The following is a 25,177-nucleotide window of genomic DNA, read 5'->3' as shown; positions in this document are numbered from 1 at the left end:
ATTCACAGTGGCTGTCCTCCACTCCCATTCAACTCTGCTTTCATCAAGGAGCAGCACACCCAGACCCAGGAAGCATTTTGCTGCTGCGGATGCAAAGGAGAGCAGCACATGGCTCATTCCAGCCTCTCTTTGTGCTTTCTCTGAAGGAGATGTCTTGATGGGAGATGCTTTCCAATGGCAGCACGCTGTGAATCAAGCTGAAGGACAAACACCCCTCAAACACCATGGGTCCCACATGGGATTGCTTCCAGGAAGGAATCAGGGCAAGGCTCTGCATATAAAACACATGCCCATAGCTCCATGAAAAAGCCCAGGCTGTGTTCCTTAGAGCAGACCAACTTCCTACAAGGCTGATCTTTCAGCAATGGTCTGGGTGTCTGAAGAGCCTGGTATGCAGACCACTGAAAGGGGCCACTCAGGATAATGCTGTCAGCCAAATACGCAGTGGCATTCAGGCAGCACAGGTCTATTTGAAGCCAACAGCCCAGCCTGGGCCACACTTTCTATTTGTTTTTACATGTTGTGAGCTAAGTTTGGGTATGGTACGCTCGCACAAGCAAGCTTCTGTCTGCCTCTAAAAGGACAAGGGGGATTGCAAAGGGAAAGTACACTTTCCAAGCAAATCGGGTTCAAATTATAAACCAGCTTTTCATATTAGCAGGAAATACTTGATCCCCCTGCACCTTCATTGGGCTGGGTCCACAACATGGCTTTGAGGGGAAGCAAACCCCAAAGAAAACACATTTCATGTGGAGAAGGTAAAGCAAAACCTGTACTTGCAACAGATTTGTAAATGAAAGATGCTTAAACTCATCAGTTTCTAAAAGCATATATTATTTTTAACCCTGTTTCAAAAAGATGCTCCAGACTTGCAGTGCTCAAGACCAGGTCAAACAGGGCCTTGAGCAACCTGGTCTAGCAGGAGGTGTCCCTGCCCATGGCAGGGGGTTGGAACTGGATGAGCTTAATGTCCTTTCCAACCCAAACCAGTCTGGGAGTCTATGGTTATTGTGGCATGAAGTAGCTCTAGCTGCCCAGGGGTCCTAATAGACGTGAGGCTTATCACTTGTGCTGCCTTCAGTGCTGGTCTATGGCTTTGTGCTTTCCCTGCTTGAGAAGAGATTTCAATTCCACGTTTTACTATGGATCCACCAGTGATTTTTTGCAGCTGGTTTATGGTTTTTAATAGTAGTTAGAGGCTATGTTGAATAATGTGCTGACCCCACCTCATTTTCAGCCTGAAAAGCACATGTCATAAAGGTGGCAACCAACAGTGGTGTTAGAATTTTACCAGTCATAAGCCGCGAGTGGTTTGGTTCAAAAGTGACCTGATTTGGTTCAGAAGTGACCCCAAACTGGTAGGATTTAGTCTAAACGTAGTCTGAAGTCCACTAAACCTTACAGCAACTGTTCATCTTTTATCTCCCATTCCTTCCTCAAGCTGCTTTCAGCCTCCTGCCCACCATAGGGCAGGAGTTGTACTGCTGTCCTCAGGGTTTTGAAGCATCTTCTTCCGTAGCTTGTTATGAAATTGGCTAAAATGCATTGAAATCACCAAACGGTGCAATAAAAAAGGAGAGAATCGCTTATCTTCTGTTCAGCTACACTTTGCTCTTATTTGCAAACAGTTTCCCACAAATCCAAGACTGAAAAACACAGAGGCATCCTTAAAGGGAGAAAAAACAAGGAGAGAGAACCATGTGACTCCAAAACTTGGGACTTCAGTAATAAACTGTCAGATTTGATGAGATTCCAAAGAAAACCATGGGAATATGAAATAGGGCCCAACTGCACTGACCCTGCCCTGCTGTGGAATGGCTGTGCTGCAGAGATCCCTGTCTCTGGAAGGGCATCCTGGACATAAAGGCATGGTCAACCTCTTGTGGACCATCTGATTTAAGTCACAAGTTGACCCTGTCTTGGCTGCAATGTCTCCAGGGGCTTTCAGCTCCTTCTGTTTCCTACCATCGCTGCCCAGAACTCCTGGCTTTCTCTAAAAGCACATCCCTGTGGAAGTTCAGTGGCATTTGGGAACATCCACTCAGCCAGACTGAAGCTCTCCAGCGAGCTCCCATAACACAGCTGGACGTGGGGTGCTCGGTACAGATATGGAGGGCTACAGAACAGCCAGTTCCTGGCATTGAGGTAGAACTCGTGCATTTAGTTTAATGAGGACAACCAAGAAAACTCTGCCTAAACACTGCAGGGCTCTGATGTTGGCTGGGAACAATCCTGGAAGCATGAAACAACTCAGTGAGTACATTTGGGAGGCTGAGACCAGGTACGCTGGCACACAGGTCCCCTAAGTGCATGTCTGAGTGTGCCCAACTCTCATCACATTTACCTGTCTCCTGGAGAGCCTTCACCCTGCTGTGGCATTCCAGACCTTTCCCAGGAAGCATGGGGTTTATGAGAATGGCCATAAATAGGTAGCAAGGAGCAGATTCCAGGGAGTTCAAGCAGGGGCAGACAGTCTGACACCCTGCACAGTGGCCAGATCACCAGGCTCAGATCTCTCTGGTGCGTTCCTTTTCCAGGAGCTGACGGACATAAATCACATCGGCTGTCCCATGAACCAGGAGCAAGCCTGCACATGTCTCAGCCAACAACCCTTCCCCATTCTTCCAGTTCTAGAGTCCAGAGCTGCTCAAGCAGCAGCTCCCAGGAGTGATTCCAAGGAATGGTGACTTTGCTGGCACGAAACAAGCCACTTCAAGCTGAGGCACTTGGATGCTGCTCTGCAAACACAGCGGGTCAAGTTTAAGGTGAAATTCTTGGCCCCCTGCTTTTGTTTCTGATGATTTTTGTAGGACAAAGCTATGTCCTGCTTCAAATCCCTCCTCTCCCCCTATACCTCACTTGCTGGACACCACCTGCCCAAAGCAGCATTTGTGCTTGTATTTGCCATCTGGACTATGCAAGCAGTTAAAGATCTGTTAGAAAAGCAACATGATTTTGCTTGCTTTATTGAGAAATCAAAGTCCTCATGTGACTTTGTAGATGACTTAACACATTTATAGACCAGGAAGGAAGTGGAGCTGAACTACTCGCTTCGCTTTTCTGTGGGGCGGTTGCTGCGAGTTCAACCTCCTTAACTCACAGCTGTGCAGAGGGAGCAGAGAATGAGTGGCCAAACGACCACCGAGCCCCCAAAATGTTGCTTCTTCAGCATCAAGACAGCAACAGTGGCTCTAGGGATCTTCCACATGGTAAGTTATAGGACTGAAAGAGGGGGGGGATAGGAAGAGGGAGACAAGAAAAGAGAGGCGGAGGTGTGAGCTTTGCAGAAGGTGTCATCCTTGCAGAGCACAAGGTTTCCTGGCTGTTGACTTTTCCATGTTCCCGAAAGAGAAAACACAACGATTCCAGAGGGATGGGTGAAAGAGGCGCAGGAAAGGGGGAGCGGGAAGAAATTTATTGCATTGGGAGGGTTTTTCAACTGCTTTTTCCCTGGCTCTACCAACTGGAGCTCATGGAAATTCACCCTGCTTCCTGTTTTTCCCTCGCAGCTAAATGCAAGAGCTCTTACCTATGCAGGGGTGTGCAGCTTGGCCAGGGCTCAGCGTGGCTCCCTGGACCTGTTGTTTCAAAACTGGGCAGCACATTGGCAATGGGAGAACTGCAATTAGGAATCACTGCAGGGAGGAGGGATTTGGGCTCCAGGCATGCAAAGGGTGGGTCGGCGAAGCTGCCTCATTTCCCTCTCTATATCCAACTGGACACCGTACGCACCATTTCGGTTTCCATTTGGAGCTCGTGGCTGTGTTCAGCAGCCAGGCAGCTGGTGTAACCGCTCTGGGGTGGGCACAGATGGCATCAAGCAGAGGCAGAGGAGCACGGGGGATGTTTTTTTCCACACCGCCTGGTTGCTTTCAGGTGGATTTAAGTCACACTGAGGATGTGGTTTCTCGCACAGCAGAGGCACTTAAAATAACCCCATGTGTTACACACAGTGTGCAGAGTCACGGGCTGGGAGGCTGCAGGGTGATAACGTTAACGGGGGCTCCCAATCCACTCCTTGTAAGGGAGAAGTGGAGCTGGAGCCCGCAAATACATGCTGAGCGTGGTAGCCGTAACAGCCATGCCACGCATGGGAAGGACATGCCACGGTCTCCCTGCAGCAGCAGTCTGATTCCTGGGGCAGCAGGAGCAATCCAAGCTGCTGGGGAAAATCCTTGTTGCACCATAGCCTCCATCCCACTCACAGAAAGCCAAGGCAGCTATCTGACCCCCTGGTTTAATGGGTTTGGATTCCGGGAAGCCATGCCTGCTTATGTTGGTGGAGGATTCAGCTCATAAAATGAAAGGCAAAGTAATCTGGAGATCAGCTGGTTGCTTTCAGGGGGTAGTTAGATAAAGGGAAGGCATTCCATGAATGACAGGATTTTATGAACACACCAGGAATCAGCAGCACTGTGAGCCGCTGGAGGCAGGGACCCAGGCAGGTGGCTGTGCTTGGGCACAATGCAGCCTCTCTGCGCAGCCATAGGAAATGGTCCTATGCAGCCCAGAGCAGGAGAACAGAGGAACATGGGTCTGTGCTGCATCTTCATGCAATGTGACCACCACCATCTTTGCCCTGGCATTACCTGAAAGCCAGGCCCTGCAGCAGCATTTCCATGCCATATTCCAGTCATTTGGGGACCTCAAAAATGTTATAAGGTTGGTTAAAAGAATCGTGCAGTCTTATAGGTTTTTTTTGCCTTCTGCTTTTTGAGCATCTAGATTACACCCTCGGCAGGCTAGACCTCTTTTGCCATGAGCTCAAATCTTACCATCTCGCTGCTTTAAAGAAAGAGAAATTGCTGCATTTCTTGTGCATTCTTATGACCCCAAGACACAAAAAATCGATCAGATCAAAGCTGATTTCTGCACAAGCACAAGCAATTCCTGACAACCAATTAAACATACAGCTACCACAGAGGGATGCTCATGAACTGTTTAGAAATGGAGCCCTGGGAGGAATTATTGCCAAGATCTGAAGAGGCGCTGGCAAAATTAAAGGGCTGTGCAAAGGTGGGAAACACAAGACAGGGAACTACAACGCGCTGTCTCCAGGCAGCTATGAGCGTGCCATGAGGTGTGAGCGATGTGTTATCAGTGGTGAAACAGAAGGACAGAAAATGAATATGGTTTTCCTAGCTGGGAGGGTGGATTGTGAAACAGCCTCTTTTGTCTTTCTCTGAAGTCAGTAAATGCTTTGAACTGAGGCACATTTTTCTCCCACCGTGATGCCACTAACAATGGAGATTCCCGATTTGCACCAAGGTGTGATGGAGGAGGGTGAGACACCTCCATTCGGTGCTGGTGGCTGTCAGGGAATGCTTCATTACCAATGACATCGCATGAAGGATGTGTTATTCAAGGGTTTGTGGGTCTGTGGAAGGCACCAGGTGAACAGCAAAAGGCAGAGACCCTTGGAGCGAGGCCTTCACAGTGCTCATGGGAAGGAGTCTGCAGAAGAGGTTTAAAGGTCCACTGAGGGTGGGCAAGAGAAGCTGCTTGTCTCTGCAAAATGGCAAAGGCAGAAGTCATAGGATGGATGTCCTGAGTCAGCCCCGATGGCCAGCAGCCTCCCAGCCTGTCTCCAACAGCAGCCAGCAGTAGGTGCTCAGAGCAGAAGATATTGGCAGTAGGACAGGTACCAAATGATCCCTGCCCTGTGCATCCCCTGCAGCCAGAACTTCTTGAGCTTGAGGTTATATGAAAACTCTCATGTTCGTTGTGCTTAATAACCTCCAGCTCTGTTCTGCTCACATTTCCTTCTTGACTATTTCTTTCCATGTTTGGCAAATTGTAGTTTAACATCTCTGTGGGCTTCTTTTACACAGAACCCCTTGGAAAGCAGATTGATTTTTGGAGAAGGTTGTCTTGTCTTCTTTAAGAGATGACACAGAATAGCAACCACTTTTCCCCCTACATCTTCTCCACCTTTTTGATCATGTAGCTGCAGCTGGGCAGGTGGAAGGAAAAGAAAAGGGAATTTATAACTTGGCAGTGACTTGGGTGATTTGTTATATCAATACTGCTGGTTTGTATCAGTATAAGTTATTGCTGTGGGTCCTAGGGATGAATCATAGTGATGCTGGGTGATAGTAATACCATCAAACAGAAGCTCCTGGGCTTTGTGGCAATGTCTTGTCCTCCTATAAATTAGATTTGTCTCACTGCTGATCTCTCCATAGACAGTTAAAGTTAATCGTGGGCATTCTCAAATAGGGGAGGCGAAGGAGGTGAATGAGCAGGAGACAGAATTGTGTGCTTAGCAAAGCTTCGCTGGGCTTTGTGAGGTGACTTCAAAGAAAGCATAGAGGAGCTTGTCTTTCTGCTTATCAGTTCCTCCCAGGCACAGACAAACCTCAAGTTATTTGCTGTTAGCTTCAAGAAATAGGCTGGAAAGTTGCTTCTGTGCATACAGAATGGGTGGAAAACCTGCAATTCATTTGCTACCAGTCCTTGATTAGAGCCAGAAGAGGTCTGAGAAAGCAGTCTCATCTCTGGGACGTTCCTCAGGTCCAGTCCTCACCCGTGGACGTGACTTGCGTTGTTACAGAGCTGCAATACATTGTGCTTTCATCAGGCTGTGACTGGCCCAAGATGTTCGGAAGACCTTGTGCTGCTCCCTCATCCTCCTGGAGCATCTCTGTGGCACAAACAAGGCAGGGAGAAGGAGGCAGCGGGCAGGAAAAGATAAAATGTTTTGAAAGGAAACCAACTGGGAGCTAAAAGCACTCCTCACTTCATCCTACCCTGCCACAACAACCACTTGTAAGTTAAAATGAGCTCTCAAAGTGCCAGCATTTATGTGTGGTGCTACTTGCCCTCAGAGTGCTGGATGTTACCTGTTAGCGTGGACCGCTGTCAGAAACCTTCACAGCACCGCAATGCACTGCCAGAGCAGCGTGTCACTGTCCCAAATGACCCCTGCTCCTTGTGGTTTCAAGCTCTTCTTGCAGAGGAAAAGGAAACAAGCACCAAGGCCATGTGCATAAAGAGAAATTACTTGGATTAGTCAAGCTGCACATATTTCAGAGAGCAAAAAGCACAGGAGAATCACTAAGAGCAGTTTAACCCTACTGCAGCTGAAGCAGTTATTCACCAGGGAATGGGGGCTGCATGCATCATGCTGGTAAGATTCTGCTTTGCAAGACACCTCCGATGTAGCAGCCTTGATTTAATGACTACCTCAGTCCTGCACTATTTTCTGGTGTTACAGATCTTTTACCAATAAACGTGAAGCACTCATTTTAAATAGAGGCAGCAACAAGATGAGAGGTGTCCTTCAAAAGTTGTGGCTGTAGGGGATAAAATAAGGGCTGGCTGTTGGGGGGGCACATTGAGTGTGGGAGATAGAACTTCCTATTCTAAGCCTCCTCTCCTGTCGTGACATAGCCATAAGAAAGGGAGCTGGGTGCTTGTCTGAGCAGTCCTGCCTCTTCTGGAGCTGAAGGGTGAATCTTGAGTGAGAATTTACACAGCCTTGCCAAGCAAGGAGTGCTGAGCAGACAGCACATCAATCTTCCTCTACCTTCTTCTCAAATTGAGGTGAGCAGCCCACCGCAGAGGTTTCATCACCTCGCATGTCTGTTCTCTACAGGAATAAATGAGATTGTCACGTGCCAGGCAGCAGCGTGTCAAAGGGAAAGGCAGGTGATGGAGATGTCCTCATGTGGTGCTTGTGATGGAGAGCCAAGGGAAAGGCCCAGAGATCATTGCCTGTTTTATCTTGTTGCAGTTCAGGGGCTCATTCTTTCCATGCAAAAACTCTTTTAAACAGAAAGTTTAAACCCCAGCTATCACTTTAAAAGCCTTCTCCTTAAATTTCAGTTTGGGCTTGGGTTTTCTATCTGACGTGTACTTATTTTATGTGACTGCAGAGGGTCTGGCTGTGTGGCTCATTTCAACACCTGCAAGAAAACGACAGCCTCTTTTACTCTGCTGTTCCCCGCTTTGATAAGACATTAGAGATGGTTCTCAATACTGAAGCTTAGCCTCTGGCTGTAAATCTGGGATGGGAGTATTTGGGGTCTGATACCCTGCTTTATCTCACTTGTTTTTCAGGAACGAATATTGATATTTTCAGGAACGAAACTGATGTTTAGCGCTCATATCATCCATTTGGCTCAGGCCTCCATTTAAAAGAAACCTGAAAAACGAACTTCTTCCTATGTTTCCCATGTTGCCAATTGTGGGATCTGACCAACAACAGCCACAAGGGAAGTGAAATCTCTTTGGGAACATGCACATGAAATCTCTCAGATGAGTTAGGGCACTTGAAGTCAGCATGAGATCTCCATGTGCAGTTAGTTAAGAGATCCTTCACATCCCGGGGAGGTCTATCAGGTGTAAGGAAACTTCAGATCAATACAATTTCATCCTTGACAAGTTTCAGTGCTTCCATGGGACTTTAAATGCTGTTACACTAAACTGAATCCCCTTTAAGTTTCTTGTGTCCCCATGTAATGAGATCTAGATATTGAAAGTTCATTTACTGCATAGCAAGTAAATGAGAACCAAAAGCTGTGTGTGTCATGTAGCTGTTGAACAGCCTGGTACCAGACAGGCCAGGAGAAAGCATGACTTAAAGCTCAAAGGGAAGGCTCGTGGTGGGACACAGGATCCCAGTCGCCATTGCAGCGACAGTGTGGCGTGGTGGATGGTCACTCCAGAAGCCAAGGGCTCTGAGGGATGTGCTACAGCTCTTTTGGAAGCTGTACTTGCAGCTCGTGGCACAGAAAGTCCATCAATTTGGTGTCAAAAGCAGTTTCTAGGTCTTCTGCAGCTAACACAGAGACAGTGGGAGAGTCTGCATTCAGTTCCTTTCTTTTGCTGCAGTCCCAGCCATGCTTCCCCATTTCTGGGGCAATGCAAAGCCTTCCTTTCCATACCTCTATGCTTTTTTGTTTGCATGCATTGTCAGCCTTAGCACATCTGACTATACATTACTCCTGCCTGAGCTCTGTCTGGATCTCGTTTGGCATCTCCATCCAGAGACAAGAGCCATTCTCTCTTCTGCTGCCTTCTCATTTAGGTTTGCCTCATCTCCCCGCAGATACTGGTTTTGTGCTGTTTCCCGTACAGAAAGAGCGCAAACACAAGCACAGACCACAACAGTTCCAGTTCCTGCTTGCCTGCATCACTTCTTTAAGCAGCTGTTGAAATGAAAAGCTGATGTAGCTATTGTGGGAAAGTTGCTTCAGCTCTGTGGTACCTGCACTTGTGTTGATCTTAGTGGCAGATACAAACTTGCTTCCTGCATCAGTGCGGGGTTCAGGTGATTCACAAACAGAGGTTGTGCAGTCCAGATGAAATGGCTTCTCTCATTCATCTCTTCACAACAACCTCTTGTTTGTTGATGGTACTTCTGTTGATGGCTCCTCTCCCTGGTAATCTGCAGAAAGGGTTCTCCCAGTGCTGGACCTGGTGTTGGTGAAGACATGGAGCTGTTGGAGTGAGTCCAGAGGAGGCCATGGAGATGCTGCAAGGGCTGGAGCAGCTCTGCTCTGGAGCCAGGCTGAGAGAGCTGGGCTGGGGCAGGCTGGACAAGAGAAGGCTCCTGAAGGGGAGACCTGAGAGCAGCTCCAGTGCTAGGACTGAGACCACAGCTTTATCTCACTCCATCTCACAGCTTGCTAAGCTCAGCTTGGAATGAACTGGGCCTGGGGTTTGATTGTCCGAATCAGAAACTTGGAGGAAATCATTGTGGCTCAATGTGAAAAAAAAGCACATTTGGAGATTTTTCTCAAATAAAGGAAAAAAGGAGGATTATATTTTTGTCAATGCGCAGCTAACCTTAGAGAGATCTTCATTCTTTTTGTTTCCTTTTACACTTTAAAATACTAATGTTACATTTAGCTCAATTCTGAAGCAAAATGCATGTTCAAAATGTAAATCCAGGACTTTCTGGATACGAAATATTGAAGCAAACCTCTTTAACTCTGTATTTTCTCCTTCAGAAGCTGGCAGAAAAAAGACAGTTAAACCAAACCGTTCATAACCTAATAACTTTTGCCTCGATGTTTTCTTGTACAGGGTTTGAAACCCTTTGTGTCTGCCTCACTTGGAAACCCATCCTGCATTTAGGACTGTGGCCATCGCGTGCTCCCTGGAAACAAACCTGATGATAGGAAGTTGGCCCAAGGCCCACTGAATTGTCTTTTGCTTTTGTCCTTCTAGGTTATGAGTGTTTTGCTGCTGATTGAGTACTCCCTGGAGGTGGCGAGTGGAAAAGGCTTTTGCAAAGACCTGGACAAGGATTACTACAGAATTGGTAGGTCACCGGGATGCTGGAAAGCAGCAAGGGTCCGTGGGTTTGAGAGCGAGCCCGAGGTCCTGCATTGGTCCCTCTTTCTTTTTCATCAAAGAAAATTGGAAACTGGTATTCACAACAGATGGGTAAAAGCTCAGACCCAGAGACAAAATTTAGGCTCTAAAGATCTGGATTTTGGTTTAGGCTTTGGCTGTGCTGGTTTTTTGGAGATCAGTGTGGAGCCCAGAGAAGCTGTCTTTCATTCAGTGGATCAGGTCCTGACGCCAAACTCCCCAGTATCCTCATACTCCTTCAGTGTCCCACTCTCTCTGCAATGCACTTTGCATTAACCTGACAATCTTTATTTTCCCTTCTCTTTCTTTTCGCCAACTCTAGACCATTTAAGCCTTGCACACACTGATGACTTCCTTCACATATTGGGCATTTTCCAGCAAAACACTGAAGTTTCTGACCAGCTCCTCCATGGACAGAGTCTGACCGAGAGTCCTGAAGTGGGGGGAAATCACAGCCCCACGCTACATCCCATAAGTGAATGGGCTACCTGACATTGCCACTGCCCTGCCCTCTATGCCATAGAACCATCCTCTTGTCCATCATGCCATGCAGGGGTCGCCCACCTCGCAGCTGAAGGCACTTCAGAGAACCCCACCAACCCACCTCCTTTTCCCCCTTGTCCCTTCGGCTCCCATCCCAGATTTTCCCAACCCCTGGTGTTTTGCAGAGCATTGCTTGTCTGAACGAAGCAGCCAGGCTGTTTCATAGCCCATAAACAGTCACAGATATCACATTCTTCATGGTTGATTGAATTCCTATGGCTTGAGCTTGGAAGGATCTAGCTTAGCTTTCATAGACCTGGCAGATATCTCACGTGGGGTGCCATTTAAAATAACATCACTCCCCAAACCTCAAATGTTACTTAACCAGGCTGATTCTGCGTGGAGCTGTTTGGAAGCAACAAACACACGGTACTTTTCCCTTTTCTGAGTCACTTTCAGATATAAAACCACACGTTGAGACAACCCTTCTGCTGCGTGCAGAAAGGCGGAAACCAGGCTCCCACACCCTGCATTGTCTCTTCCTTGCAGAGAAGGCTCATAGAGAAAAATGCAACTCACAGCAGCAAGGACTTGCCTGTTCCCTGCTTTCTCAGTGTGTCCTTCCCCAGGCTTTCAGGATGCAAAGAGACCTGTAAGTGGAGGAAAAGGAAACCAAGAACAGCAGATCTCACTTGCCCGCAGGCTAGGAGTTAGACATAGTAGAAAGAACCAAACCAGGCACTGTCTGGTTTTGCTGGTATTGCTAACAGATGGGTTCACAGTGTTCAAAAGAGCCCAGCTGGGTTTTAGGAGGCACCACTGTGATCCACCAAGGGTGTTTCAAAAGGCATCAACAGCGAGAAGAAAGTGGAAATCTGGGTGAGTCCTCCTGGTAGGACACCAAGCAAGGATCTGCTGTCATCTTTCACACGGGGCATTGCTTCCAAAGTATTCCACTCTGGATGGGTTGGAGGCTATTTTGCTTAGGTGTGGTTCACAGAGGTCCTTCTGCCGCTGTGGCTCAACGCAGCACCCGTGATGACTGCTTTGGAAAATGCTTTCTATGGAGCATTCGCATTAGGGCAACATGCAATACACCAACAGGCTCTAGAACCTGGCTGTTTTCCGGGTGTCTGGAATCATCACAGCATAGGGGAATCCACTTTTCCATTCCTGTAAAATAGATTTCTAGTTTGAACTTTACACCTGAAAACCGAAGAACATGATTCAAATGTGACCTTGAGGTCTTCCTCCCTTCTTTTGGGGTTGGTTTTTTGGTGGTACCTGACGGGGCCATGGGCATAGCTGGAAATAGTTTTTCCTGGTGATGGAGTCTGCACATGCATTCTGACTAATGCACCAATCTGAACTGCTGAAAACCAACCATTACATTTGCAAATCAGTCTACTTGCCTACAGAAGCAGTTATGTAAAAATGACAATTGGTTTTCATTATTTTTCTTCAGAAAGATCATCCAAGGGCAATAATTTTTACTTTTCTGTAGGTATCTGAGTAAAATCTTCTTTAAACTAAAAAGAAACCCCGTTGTTGAGACAGATTTTTCAGATCATTTCCATACAAAGCCATTATACGCTTTCTGAGCAAGACGTGTGAATCTGGAAGGTTTTCTTTAAGAATAAAACTGTTGGGAATGAAATTGGCCTCATTTTTAAACACACCCCCCCCCTTCCCACACAATCAAAATGACAGGTCTTCCCCCTCCCCCCTCTTCCATTGCCTCCTACACAACAAGGAACATTTTCTAATGAAATCCCCAGCACTTCCACTTGGCTTCTCTTCCCAAGCATTTCAAAAGGCTCTGCTCGGGAGATTGTATTTTCTGATTATAGTTGGAATAAGCACAGTGCAGCCCTTCTATTTCCAGCAACTAGCAGGGAAGCAATGCAGCAAATCAGTGGAAAAAGTTCAATTTGACTTCAAAACCCAGATGGATGAGCTGGAGAACAATTCGGGGAGAGGTTCTGTTGATGCCCTCAGCATCTGCTGCTCTATTTGTAGATCCTGCCAGATTAAAGCACCTCTCAGAGTGTAGAATGCTAACACTGTAATCATGGCCCAAGAGCATAAACAAGACAAGGTTTATGGGAAAATGCTTTGCACGTGATACTGTAGGGAAAAAATACATGTAGGAGTTCTTTATAAGGAATCAGAGCTCCCTTAAGGTTTCTCAGCATTAAGTTTTGCTCCCTTAAAAAGAGGGTATGGATGCGCCTCGACTTCCGCAGGTATGGTCAGGGATGGGAAGGAGAATTGGGATAGTAGGTTTTTGTGATTGCTGGGGAAATGGGAAGGGTGACTGGAAGAGCAGAAGAGTGATGCTCTGTCCCTTGCAGCCTGCTGCTCCTCACATCTTGGCTACAAGATGCCGTAGGCAGCACAGGACTGAGAGTGCTCCTCTGAAATCTGCTTCTCAATGAAAGTTGACCAAGTAATTGACATAAGGCCTGCTGGAAAAGCTGGATTAAATTGGAAAGACGACCCATGCTCTTCTTTCTCTCTGGGAGCCTTGAAGATGATTTACCCACCCCTCGCGAGGTCAATGCCAAGGTGTTGGCTGATCTGAAGTCGATCTAAATTTATTACCTAACTGCTGTTTAAGAAATAACACAAGGTTAGTTTGGCCAGGCAGAGAGCAGGAGGCAGACTCTGCTGCGTGGTAACTGGGGGCATTCCGCTGCAATTTGAAAGCGTTCAGTTCACATTGCTGCGCTGTATCTCATGTACAGCAGGAATTTGGATGAGCATTTGCCGTGCAGCCTCCCCCATTTCCAGCCTATTAGAAATCCCATTCTAAGAAGGTGAGAAGTCTTCATAGCAAAAGCCTTCCTGGCAGTGCTTCATTCCTAAAGCCCATGAGCTTTGACAGACTAGTTTTTCCTGCTGAAAAAATAAACCCCAAAAGCAATCCCCTCAAAAACACTTCAAGTAACACCTTACCAGTTCCAAGCTGCTAACATGAATGGGTTTCTGCCTTGAAAACGTTACACCCCACTGCTAGCTGTAGGTCAGGTCTTTAGGATGTCTTCAATTCATGCCCGTACACAATGTTAATCACTTTAATTTTTCATTAATGACTATAAAAACGGAGGCTGTGGACAAAGTACAACTGGAAAAGTTGTTCCAATTTCTCCCTAGCCAGCCAAGAACAACACCTCAGTTATGCCTGAAGACCTGTGTGCACAGCATATACCATATCCTATGCATACCATTGCCTATGCAAAAGATATTGCCTCCTTCTCTGCTGAAAACCAAAGCTGGTTGAAGGGACTGGGATACTTCATTTCCTTGCTGGTCCTGCCCATCCTTTGCATGCGGCTGTCCAGAAATAACTCCCTGCAGCTTATCAGCAGCACTGAATCAGACACTGCCATGCTTGACAATCTGTGAATGCAACTGTTATACCGCAGCTTTATGAGCCCTGTTTGTATTTCCCATGCCAGTTTATTGAGCTATAAAACAGAAAGGGTTTCTTTGCATTCATGAGAAATATTAGGACTCATTCAATGTCCCTCCCGGCTACATTCAGGGCAAAAACCCTGGTGTGAAGTTAATAAAAAATAGACATTTGGCAAATAAATGCTCTCTTTTCATATCGGATGGGTGGGTTTTTGGGGGACTACTTGCTAGCATTGCAAGTATCCAGTGCAGCTCTGCGGAGCCTCTGTCATATGCCCCTATTCTGGTTACACCACCTCCCCAAGGAAAACAGCTTTTACTTCATAGCACATCTATGTTCCTGCTCATTAAATTCCCTGGGGTCTCTGGGAGACTCAGGCGGTCTCAGAGGAACTGGATAAGAAAAAGCCTAAGAACCAGCACCTTTCTTTATTTGTTGCTCCTGTTTATTCCTATAAGCTTCTAGGAGAAGGCGCACCTCAAAGGGGGCTACATCTCACCCCACACTGCCAGCAGTAAAGTACCCCTGCCAGCATGGAGGGGGCCGTGGAACAGAACTGTTCTCGTAGGTAGGACATTCCAGGGCTATGGGAGTGAAACAGGCCTTGTGAGGAGCAACGTTTCCTCCCCGCCTGGTTCTGTAGTCACCGAGCAAAGGTAAGGTGGATCCCTGGGGATCTCTAGTCCAACCTCCTGCTTGAAACAGGGCTGACTCCGGTGTTGGGGCAGTTTGCTCAGGGCTTTGTCCAGTTGAGGTTCGCAGATTCCTCCAGATTGGAATTCCACAACCTCTCTGCATCCCTGCTCAAGACCGCATCACTTACTGTCAGTTTTTTTCCTTCCATCTATGTCGAATTTCCTTTATTCTAACAATTGCCTCTTGTCTTGAAATAACAGCCCTTAAGGAGCCCACACACCTTATACAAAGACAAATCCTGAATACTCTGGTACTTTTTAAGGTGCTTCAGAAGAAAAAATCCTGCACGCATGGATGTGCAGGAAGAACAGAGGGGAAAACTGGGGGATGATGCCCCTATGCTTGAGATCATACAGGTGCTCAAGCTTGGTTCCATATTCCTTACATTTTGCTCCTATTTAGGGGGTTTTAAGTCCAAAAGAGAGAAACATTCATCCTACAAAAGCCAACTAAGCATGAAGGGAAATACTGAAGAGACTTAAACATTAAGCTCTTATATATTTGGACAGCAGATGCTGGGCATGGAAAGAGCCTGTTAGTCATAGTAATACAGTCTCTAGGGTCTGCTGTGGCCTCTCACTTCAGGGAACACTGCTGGTTCTCGAAGCTTTCTTGCCACTCTGCCAGCCCTTGAAACATGTGCCTTTGGCCTCTCTATAACATGTACTGCGTTCCCATCTCATGGAGGCTTGCACAAAGAGCCAGAAGGTCCCACTATGGAAGGGGGTCACCCCTTCTAGCCCATCTGCTGACTGCTCCCGTGAAGGAAGGAGTCATTATGTTTCAATGAAACCTTTGATTATTGAGACCAAACCCATTGGTACTAAAACATCCCTGGAATGGTGAGATCTGCTGCCAGCGGAAAGGCTGACAGTGATTGCTGTGAACAGATAGGAGGCAGAGAGAGCGTGGAAAGTTCTTTGCTCTTGGTTTTCCCTTTCTCCCCATCCCTTTGTGTCTGGAGGGTTGTGGGCTTCTGTTTCTTTGTTAGTTTGGTTGGGGGGGGGTTAATGTAGGTTCTGCTCGGACAGTTCAGCTGGGTTCTGCTGCAATTAGCCTGCAGAAGCAACGGCCTGTTGCCCTATTAATTAGCAGGCCTGCCTAGAGAGCTGGAGCAGGAGAGCATGCAGGAAGAGGCAGAGAAGCACAGCTGCCTTGAATTGGAGGAAACCCTGTGCTAAAGAGATAAATCCTCTCATGGGCAAGCTTCTGCTGGTTGGTTCTGGGAGGAAAAGCAGGGAAAATGGCTTTGGCAGTTTGGGGTTTAATGGGAGTGTTTCCCTTTATAGTGGTTCCTACAAAGACTGAGTCTGTCTTTGTTAAGCTCTGGTTTTGTTTCATTAAACTTTGGGGTTTTGTGAGCCAGGTCTCAGCCTTGCCTCTGCCCTCCTGCTTCTGAAAGGTGGGTTTGGTTTGTCTGCCTTGAGCCACGCTCTTCCCATGACCCTCATGAGCTGCAAAGCAGCCTCTTCTGCCATGAAGCTGTTGCCCTCTGTTGCCCTCTCTGTTCTCATTCAGGGGTTGCTGGATTTGGGTTTTCTGTCTTTGCTCTTCCACTCCTGCATTTCAATTCTCATTATCTTGTGCTAAATGGATCCTGTATTTGTGGGGGTTATAAGTACAAGCTATTTTCTAGTCTCTTTTTTCCTGATGTAGGTTAAGTGCTGGGTACTTTTGGTCACTCCCTTAAGTCTTGAATATCTGACACCTCCATGTTCAGCAACTCATGCAGTGCTGCTCCCTCTCTTGAGATAAGCTGTTCTCTATCCTCTTTGAGGGATGCAGCCTCCTCAAAGGGGTTTTCCTTTGAGCTCCAGAAAGGAAGAGGCTTCTTGTGCTCACGCAAAGCTGGGGAAATGGAGGGGCATTTTCATGGGGGAAAAACAGGGCAATGAGGAGCAGTGAAGGATATCAGAGCAGCTGGAATATGTCAGGGACCCATCAGGCTAAAGCACAATTTCTTTACAAAAGCAAGCAAAGGGGGTAATGGACAAAACAGGCACAAGATTTATTTAATAGCCATGGGATAAGCTGGCAGGGAGGGAGAGCCAGCCAGTAATCAAATACTTCTGATGTTTGAGAAATGTACCTATGGAAGGTGTCAGTTGCCTTAAAAAATATCAGAAAAGCTAAAAACTTGGCTCTTTTTCTAATAAAATTACACTCTTTATTCAAGCACTTGGGAGCTGGAGACCCCCAGGTTGCTATTTTAAGCTCAGGTAAAGCAATTGGAAATAAATTGGAGAGTGAGCTGGAGGAGGCACTGTGACAGACTGTATGTTCTGCAATGGCAGATAAAGAAAACAGCAGTATTTTGCATTTGGTGTGAGCTGCCCCCTTTTCTTAAGCAGCAAACCAGCTTTACAGAACTCCTCACACTGTCTAGGCCCTTACAAAGACCAAATGTGTACGCATACCGCACAGTGCACGCAAGGCTCTGGTAGTCATCATCAGGGCATAAGAGGGAAAACTGCTTCCAGGGAACTCCTCAGGAGGAAGCTTGGGCAACCTGCTCTAGTGGAAGGTGTCCCTGCCCATGGCAGGGGGATTGGAACTGGATGAGCTTTAAGGTCCCTTCCAACACAAACCATTCTATGATTCTATATGCAATCACGCTTTAGCTCTTCCTTAGTGGTAAAATTGTCATAATAAGCTTTTAGTAATGTGCTAATTACTTTCATTACTTTTAGCTGATGTTGTCACCAGTTTCCTGTTGATCATCATGCTGTTTATCATCAGCTTCAACCTCCTCCTTGGTGTGGTGAAGGTACGTTCTCCACAATGGCATTTAGCTGCTGGCTGAGGCCTCTTCGAGTGAGGAGGTGTTAGAGGAGGGGACTAGAGGATGCTCACTGGAAATGCTGAAGAATGATCAGAAAAGCAGGTAATATATCTGCTCTCTTACAGAAGGGGAAGGTGGCTGGTTTGCAGCCTCAAGCTCTGCTACAAGGCTGCTAACTGCCAGTTGGACCAAATCTCAGTGATGCTTCCGTCAAGACTATTTTTCACATTAAGGAATGGAAATGTTATGATTTCAAAGCGATGTTTTATTGCCTCATTTCCTCGCTGTCAGGATCCAAGTTGGATCCTTCAGGAGCACTCTAACTCCCATATCACATCGGGGATTCATTCCCCATATCAGGAGCAGGAACAACCCTGCATTGGTGTAGGAACCCAGTCTTCTCTGTCATAGTAAGCTTTGGGGACAGCTGAATGACAGCTGATGAGATCAAATGCTAATGTCATATAGTGAAAATTCACAGAAACTCTCCAAGGGGATTAAAAAATTCAGTGTTGGTGGCCTTCAGTTTTTCCTAATTTGTTACTACCCCAGGATGGGGAATTAGGTGCAGAATTCCAGGAAACTATTTTTGGAGTACCTTAATATATATGTTCTTTGACTTATTGATAGCTGGTCTCATTCTCCCATTCGGAATAGAAATAACTGGCATTGCTTTTCTGTCTCAGAAGAGGGAACGTCTCCTGATCCCATTCCTTGCTCTACAAGTCATGGACTTTCTCCTCAGCCTCCTAACAATGTTCAGTTCCTACATACAAGTCCCTGCGATCATTTCCGTGTCCTCCCTTAGCCATGTGGTAGGTAACAGCTCTCTTCTGGGGTGGTTTTCTCTGTCCTCTGTTCAATGGAAGCTAATGCATAATGTAGGAATGAGGGATCATTGTCTTCGGCCATGGTTCTTCCTCATGGCAATGTAGTTTCTATACTGGCTGGAGGTGGGATTCAGTCCTCGGGGGCTCCGGGGTGCATAAGGAGAGCTGGTGACAGCTGGGACATTGCTCAGCGTCCCATGTCTGGGGATCTTCCTGATGATTTTATTGTCTGTCTCACGGCTTTGGGAAGGTCGTTCTGGGTGTGCCCATGCTAAGAAGGGATTTCTGAAGCTAAGCGGGGATTATTGCCACCCAGCTAGAGGCCTCTTCTGTGGAGCTTGCATCAATCAGCCCACCAAGATGGTTTGCGCATCATTTGGGGTAAATTAAATAGCTTAGGCTCAATGTGAACAAAGCACAGGCCCTGTGTAAAATGTGGAGGATCTATAGAAGTGTCACGATCCCGTAGTGATAACCAAATTCCTGTTCCCTTCCTGCAGCAGGGACACTCGAAGATCCCTTTCCTGGCTCTGCAGCTGCTGGACTTCTGCTTGAGTATTCTCACTCTCTGCAGCTCTTACATGGAGGTCCCCACCTACCTCAGCCTCAAGTCTTCAGACAATGGGGTAGGTTAGGAGCAAGCTCAGCTGGGTTTTCATGCTGAGAGCTCCTATGAAGCTCCTTTGAAGACAGAGTAAACTTTCTCTGATCTATACGGTATACCCAGAACTGCTCTGTTTGATGACAAAAGAAGATTTTTCTGTATATTCTCACCAACACTGTGTTCTTGACTGACAGCTTGCTTATGCCGGTGTTTCTTAAAAGTACACCTTGTTTTTCTCTTACGAATCTTATGGATGCAAATTGCAGAGCAAAACGATTTGGATGGAGCCTGCAAGCACGCATTGAAAATGCATAAACTTTTCATCTTTATTAAACAGTCATACTTTGAGTTCTCATTTAAATAGTCCCCTGAAAACCTTTGCCAAAGGAGTGCGAGCAGCAGGAGATAAAAAACATCCCCGCTTTTTCCAATGAGGAAAAGAAGGTGGCCTGTCCCACCTTTCTGAGAGGCAGGCTGAGAAACCTGCTGAGATCTCCACCACGTTGTGTAACCCTGGTAGAGGGAGCAAGCGTTTATTACTGAGTCCCTCTCCTTCTTTTCACAGAGCTTATTGCCAACTGTGGAGAAGTTACCGACAGAGGAATATGCCAAAGTGATGGTCACCTTCACCATTGCCTTCATTGCTGTCCTCTTCCTGAAGGTAAATGGATGCAGGGTCTGGTGAGGCTGAAATGAAGCTCTCTTGCCTGGGGAATAGGAAGAACTGGTCTTCTCTCTTAAATCTGCCAGGGCATTGGAAAGCCTTGCTAGTCTCTCCCTGGAGGTAATAGGAGCTATGCCTCAGCATATTATCTGAGGCAGGTCTAATATTCAAGTCACTGGTTTTATGCTTCTACAGATGCAAGTTCCCATTCATTCATCTCTAAAAGGATGTTTGAAAACAAATATAAGAAACTCTTCTGCTATCATGTGCCAAAATAAATGAGATCATTAAGCAGCAGGTTAGATCTTCCACTTGGATAAGTCGCTGTTTCCGCACTGATGTAAGCTGAGTTAGGCACACTGATACCCTGAAATTTAATTAAAACCCACGAGCTGCTGACTTCTGCTTACACCTCTGAAAACTCCACTGGTGAAATGGTTTCTATTCTTCTTGCTTCAATGGATCAGAGAGCAGGGTTTTCACTGAGGGGTTTCAGACCAGGTAAGAAAACCAGATCTTTCCAGGTACTTGAGCAGATTCTGTCACAGTGAAAAATGCTACTTGTTAGTTGGAAAGCAGTTTTATTCAGACTCTTCCCAGGTGGTCGGACAAGGCAGGGTGGAGTGGAATGCCTTGCATGATTGCACTGCAGACGTTACTTTAGCATCTCTTAATATTTGCATAAACTGCGCAATAGGAGTGGAGATAACCCTGAAACCCAGCTGGCACCGTGGGTCTGCAGCACAAATCTCTCTGACCCTGCAAATTGGTTGATTTGAATTTTCCACAGCATTAGCTACAAGACTGCTTAACTCACAAGGGCTTCTTGTGCTGGAGTTTGCAGGAGAAGGGATGAGGGGAGGATAATAAAAGAAACAACGGGCAAGTGCAAGTACTCCCTGAAACAAGTCATTAGGAACCCCATCCCTTAAATTCAGTGACAATTCCTCCCCTCTTCCATGTGCAGCAAAACCATTTTCATTGGAGAATTCCTTCCAAGTGATAAAGATCTGATGAGGAATGTGGCAACAACCTCAAACATTTGAGACCTAAAAAGGCCATTTGGCCAATTTAGGGCGCATTGGTTTCAATTCAATGCCCACACCAAGGTGGTATGTAAATATGTTGGACTAGCCCAGGATCTCTTTGCATAAATTGACTTGCTTAATGACCTATCACAAGCATTTATTGCTCTAACACTAAATTGCTGTTTCTGTGTATCTGGTGCTGTTTGCCTGCCAACTGGCAATTACCGTCCCCAAATAGTTCTCTGCATCCAATACCATAGCATAGTTCAGCTAGAAGGTGGTCTGTCAGATGGAGAAGTGATGGGGCACCTGCCTCACTGAGCGCCCCTGCCAGTGACCTTGTATGAGACCTGCAAAGCTTGGCTGTCCCTTTTAGAAGAAGATTCTCTGATGATGCTAGAGGGATGGTAACGCTCCTCTTCCTCATTTCTTTCATGTAACACCACCCTTTCTGTAATGTGGAAGTCTCTCCATGCAACTTCACGGCTCCTTACCAGTGTGGTAGCTGGGGGTGTATTTACTTGTAGACCCTCAATGGTGATACGACCAGTTGTTCAAGCCGAAGTTCCTTGGAAATGCAAAGTATTCAAAGGGCAGAGAGAGTGATGAACTGATGCTTACATAGCACCTTCAGGGCAGTTTCCTTTTCTGATCTGTGTATCCACAAATTATCCTTATCTCATTTGAGTATCATAAACCCACCCCCCTCCATGGTGGTATGAATGCAGAAACCAAGGGGAGTAAAACATTTTCTGATGAGAAATGAAAGTAAGGCTTTAACACAATTACTTCTGAAATAGCTCGCTCTCCATACAGAGAGGCTTTTGGAACAGGGAAGGATTCTGCAGTATTCCCTAATGGTGGTCAAAGCTTGGATTCACCTCCTCATCTCTGGAAGTTTGTTTGAGAGACGGATTCCTTCAACTCAGATACTTCATTCCTTGTTCTCATTCTTTATCTTGGCTTTGTGTCAAGACAAACAGTCCTCATTGTTCTAAGAAGTCCTAAGCTCCATGGCTTGCTCTCGGGGCATATAACTCCCTATGTCCCTTTGAAAATGCCAACTGTTTTTAAAGCAGGCTCTTAGGCCAATGAAAACAAGAGGCACACGACTCTGCCTCGCTGCACAGAGTAGGGAAAATATTTATTTAATATGGTGTGTTTCACAGGCCTTGCTTATTTTCTTCTGCCATAACCTGTCAATCGATTCATTTCTCTCAGAAAAGCTCTATTTATTGCATCGGGGAGGTGCAAGGCAGCCTTGTCAGGAAAGCGTAACTATTGCAAGCATAAGGTAGGATATATAGAGAGAGGATTTTGTTGAATGAGCTGACCTTTCAAGTCAGTCTTAGTTGACCGGGGAGCCTTGGATCTCTGGGAAGTGGATGTTGTGCCCAAGGTGCTTTTCTGAGACATCCAATAACAAGAAGGACACGCTTTCCTTTCCTACGTGATGACATTGCACTCCTCGAGGTCTTAAGCACGTGCTTAATACTTAATGGTATTACCAGTCCTCTTGACTTCCCACACCAGTGTATTGTTCTGAATAGATGGAGTTGTCACCCTTCTAGTGAAGGATCAAGAGAAACTCTCTTAAGGTCCTGAGACACGTGGTCCCATGTTTCTACCTCCAGAGAAGAGAGCAGGACAATAGCAGGCTGATGGCAGAAGTAGAAATGCTCTTGTTGATGTGCAATGTGATGGCAGACTTCCCTTTCCTTTCCAGGCCTATATGTTCAAATGTGTCCTGAGCTGCTTTAAGTATATTAAAGCCAGCAAGAGAGAGGAGGTAAAAGTTGACCCTCAAGCAATTGAAAAGGTGAGTAAAGACTGCTTCAGATTTCCATCATGAAAGGGCATGGTTTAGGCTGATGAGATGCATGATCGTCCTTATTTTTGCTTCTTTGGCTGTCTGAGAGATTGTTCAGCCCTTCAAATGTGCATTAATAGGTTTCCAATTATAATCCATTTCCAATTGTATTATATTCCTTTAACTTCTGTATAAAATCTTTCAATGCCAGTGGTATCTGCAAGGAACCTGAAACTCAGGCTTCAGGCAAAGCAGATAAATGGGAATATATCACTTGCTGAATCCCTTCATGTGATCCCCGTAACTAACAGTCTTCTCTTTCAGGCTGTGCTGCCATCCTATGAGGAAGTCTTAGAGCTGCCTTCCAAGGAATCCCCACCACCCTACGTAGCGATTTAAACTTCACTTATGAAGATGACATCTGCATTGCTATTGGTGGCTCTTACCCCTTCTGTCAGATAGTCAGTCTCATTGAAAAGTCCTCACTTTATAGCAATATCATGCTTGTTACAGTCCACCTGTCTTTATGAGCCTATAGAGTGGTGGTGACCGACTGGAGCTGGTGACTTGTTCTACACTGGCAGTTTTGACTTGGTACTATCAAGTTGCAGTGCTAACTTGGACACCAGGCACCACAGGGGCTCCCATCACCGGCCTCTGACATCTGGCTAGTGTAGGCACTGGCCTGAATCCCTTGTCAGGCTTACTTTATGCCAGCAAGATGCTGTTTCTTATCTGTCTCACATCCAAATCAGCAGCTGAGACATTTAAGATGTGTAATGGGGGGAAAACAAGCAAGAAGCTTTTCGCTGAGGTAGTCCTACCCTGAAGCTATGCTAACCAGCATCCTTTAACGAGAACCCTATGGGAAATGGATCAGCAAAAGAATGAAGATTTCAAACGAACGATGATGCTCTCATCCTGTCTGCTTATGATGATGATTAATAGTGTGTACTTCAGAGTACGCAACAACGAGCTGGGATTGTCACAGTATTGCTCTGCCATTTTATACCTGAGTGTTTGCCTTTTATTTTTTGCTTTTAGTGTGACTTGAAAGATGAGTTTTAATTAAAAAGAAGTTAATGGCTTCAGTGCTTTGCTGTGTGATTTCTGAACGATGCTGCCCTTGCTGCCTTAGAATCATAGATAGGTTTGGGTTTGAAGGGACCTCAAAGTGCATCTAGTTCACTTCTAACCAGACGAGGGTTACTCAGTGTAAACCAACTGAATTGTGTTTAAAATCCATTTCCATCTCTTTTAAATGGTTCAAATTCTACCTCCTATTAAATTCCTGTTAATAATGCTCTTGGCTCTTTAGTTACTGCAGCAGGGTTAAACATTCCTTAAGCCTCTTGTTTTAATTGACTGTGATAATACAGCTAAAGAACTTTCAACACCTGGCTTGCAGTGATGGGGTTTCAATGTGTATGAGGAGTCAAGCCTTCAGGTACACACCTGATCTTCTAAATGAACCTGATGTTTCATGTTTCTTAAGCCAGACGATCCTTCTGCTTCGTGCAGTGTTTTCTCTCCAGGACTCAGAACAGTTTGCTGTGGAAGTTTGGCTCAAAAGCCCCTGAAATCTGATAAAATGTATAGATTTATTGTGAGTTTCCAGCCGGGTCAGGGGCCGAGTTCTAGACGGGAAGTGGTTTTGGTTTTCTGCAATGTTAGATGATTCGGCCAACACAAACTGAGCACAAGCTGTTCCAAGCCTGTTAATAAGTCAGACGATGGTGCTATCAATGCTGGTTTTGAGATTGATAAAAGACTCTTTTAATATGCCACTGTTATACTGTTTTCTCTAAACTGATTTACTGATGTGAGTTTCTCTAATACAGGCTGAGAAGCAGTTCACACAGATATGCTTAATGCTGGTCCACACATTGCTTTTACTTTTGCAGTGAGATGAGAAATGAGCAGCTATTCTTTGCTGAAGGGAAACTGAGGCATGAAGGAAAAGAAAAAAACCCATGGAATATCATAGAACCGGTCAAAGACGGGAAGGAAATTGCAGAAATGGTGAGCATGGTCCTGGTCTTATCTCAAAACCAGGCAAGAAAAACCTCTAAAGGTCTAAGTAAAACCCTAGGGACTGGCAGGTATTCCTCATACCTTGATGAGGTGGAGTTTTGCTCTGTGCCATTGCAGAAGTGTTTCATTTTGACGCAGGAGAGCCTCCTTGAGGCTCCTTTCCTCAGCCTTAGGCAATGCTACAAACCTCACTTACGTGCTGGAAGTGCTCCCGTGCACCATTTGCAGCCTTTTAGTCAACTGTTAGATAAACCAGCCCACTGATGGGCAATGTTTCCTGGTGGAGGTAATCAGCATGGATTGCTCCAGCAACCCAGGCCGCACCTTTTTGTAAGACACTTTTTGACATGGAAACTCCATAAAATTCCTTATTCTACAAATCCCCCTGGATGTTAAACAGCACCGAAGCTGGCAGAGAACAGTGTCAGTAAAGCCCGGAGAGGATCGGAAGCATTTTTCTGGTGCCGGCTTCTATCAGACTTTGAAATGGCATCCAGAAACATGA

The 25,177-nt window shown here is 46.1% G+C and overlaps 1 protein-coding gene across 1 annotated transcript; it reads left to right on the top strand.

Moving 5' to 3' along the window:
* The first annotated feature begins 3,034 nt into the window (after nt 1-3,034).
* On the top strand, nt 3,035-23,252 carry LAPTM5 (lysosomal protein transmembrane 5). Its single transcript, XM_065697771.1, has 8 exons — nt 3,035-3,209; nt 10,177-10,270; nt 17,611-17,687; nt 18,389-18,517; nt 19,033-19,158; nt 19,702-19,797; nt 22,555-22,647; nt 22,963-23,252. Exons 1-8 carry the CDS (start codon nt 3,123-3,125, stop codon nt 23,035-23,037), a joined length of 777 nt encoding a protein of 258 aa, XP_065553843.1. The 5' UTR covers nt 3,035-3,122; the 3' UTR covers nt 23,038-23,252.
* Nucleotides 23,253-25,177: the final 1,925 nt, after the last annotated feature.

The sequence above is a fragment of the Lathamus discolor genome, chromosome 18 (assembly GCF_037157495.1).
Source record: "Lathamus discolor isolate bLatDis1 chromosome 18, bLatDis1.hap1, whole genome shotgun sequence".
NCBI lineage: Eukaryota > Metazoa > Chordata > Aves > Psittaciformes > Psittacidae > Lathamus > Lathamus discolor.
This window is presented reverse-complemented; position numbering and strand designations above follow the sequence as displayed.

What these genes read in the sequence shown, in the direction of transcription:
- LAPTM5 (XM_065697771.1), top strand. Translation starts at nt 3,123, where the DNA reads ATGAGTGGCCAAACGACCACCGAGCCCCCAAAATGTTGCTTCTTCAGC. An exon ending in TTGCTGTCCTCTTCCTGAAG is followed by an intron (nt 19,798 to 22,554) that starts GTAAATGGATGC and finishes TTTCCTTTCCAG; the next exon opens with GCCTATATGTTCAAATGTGT. An exon ending in ACCCTCAAGCAATTGAAAAG is followed by an intron (nt 22,648 to 22,962) that starts GTGAGTAAAGAC and finishes CTTCTCTTTCAG; the next exon opens with GCTGTGCTGCCATCCTATGA.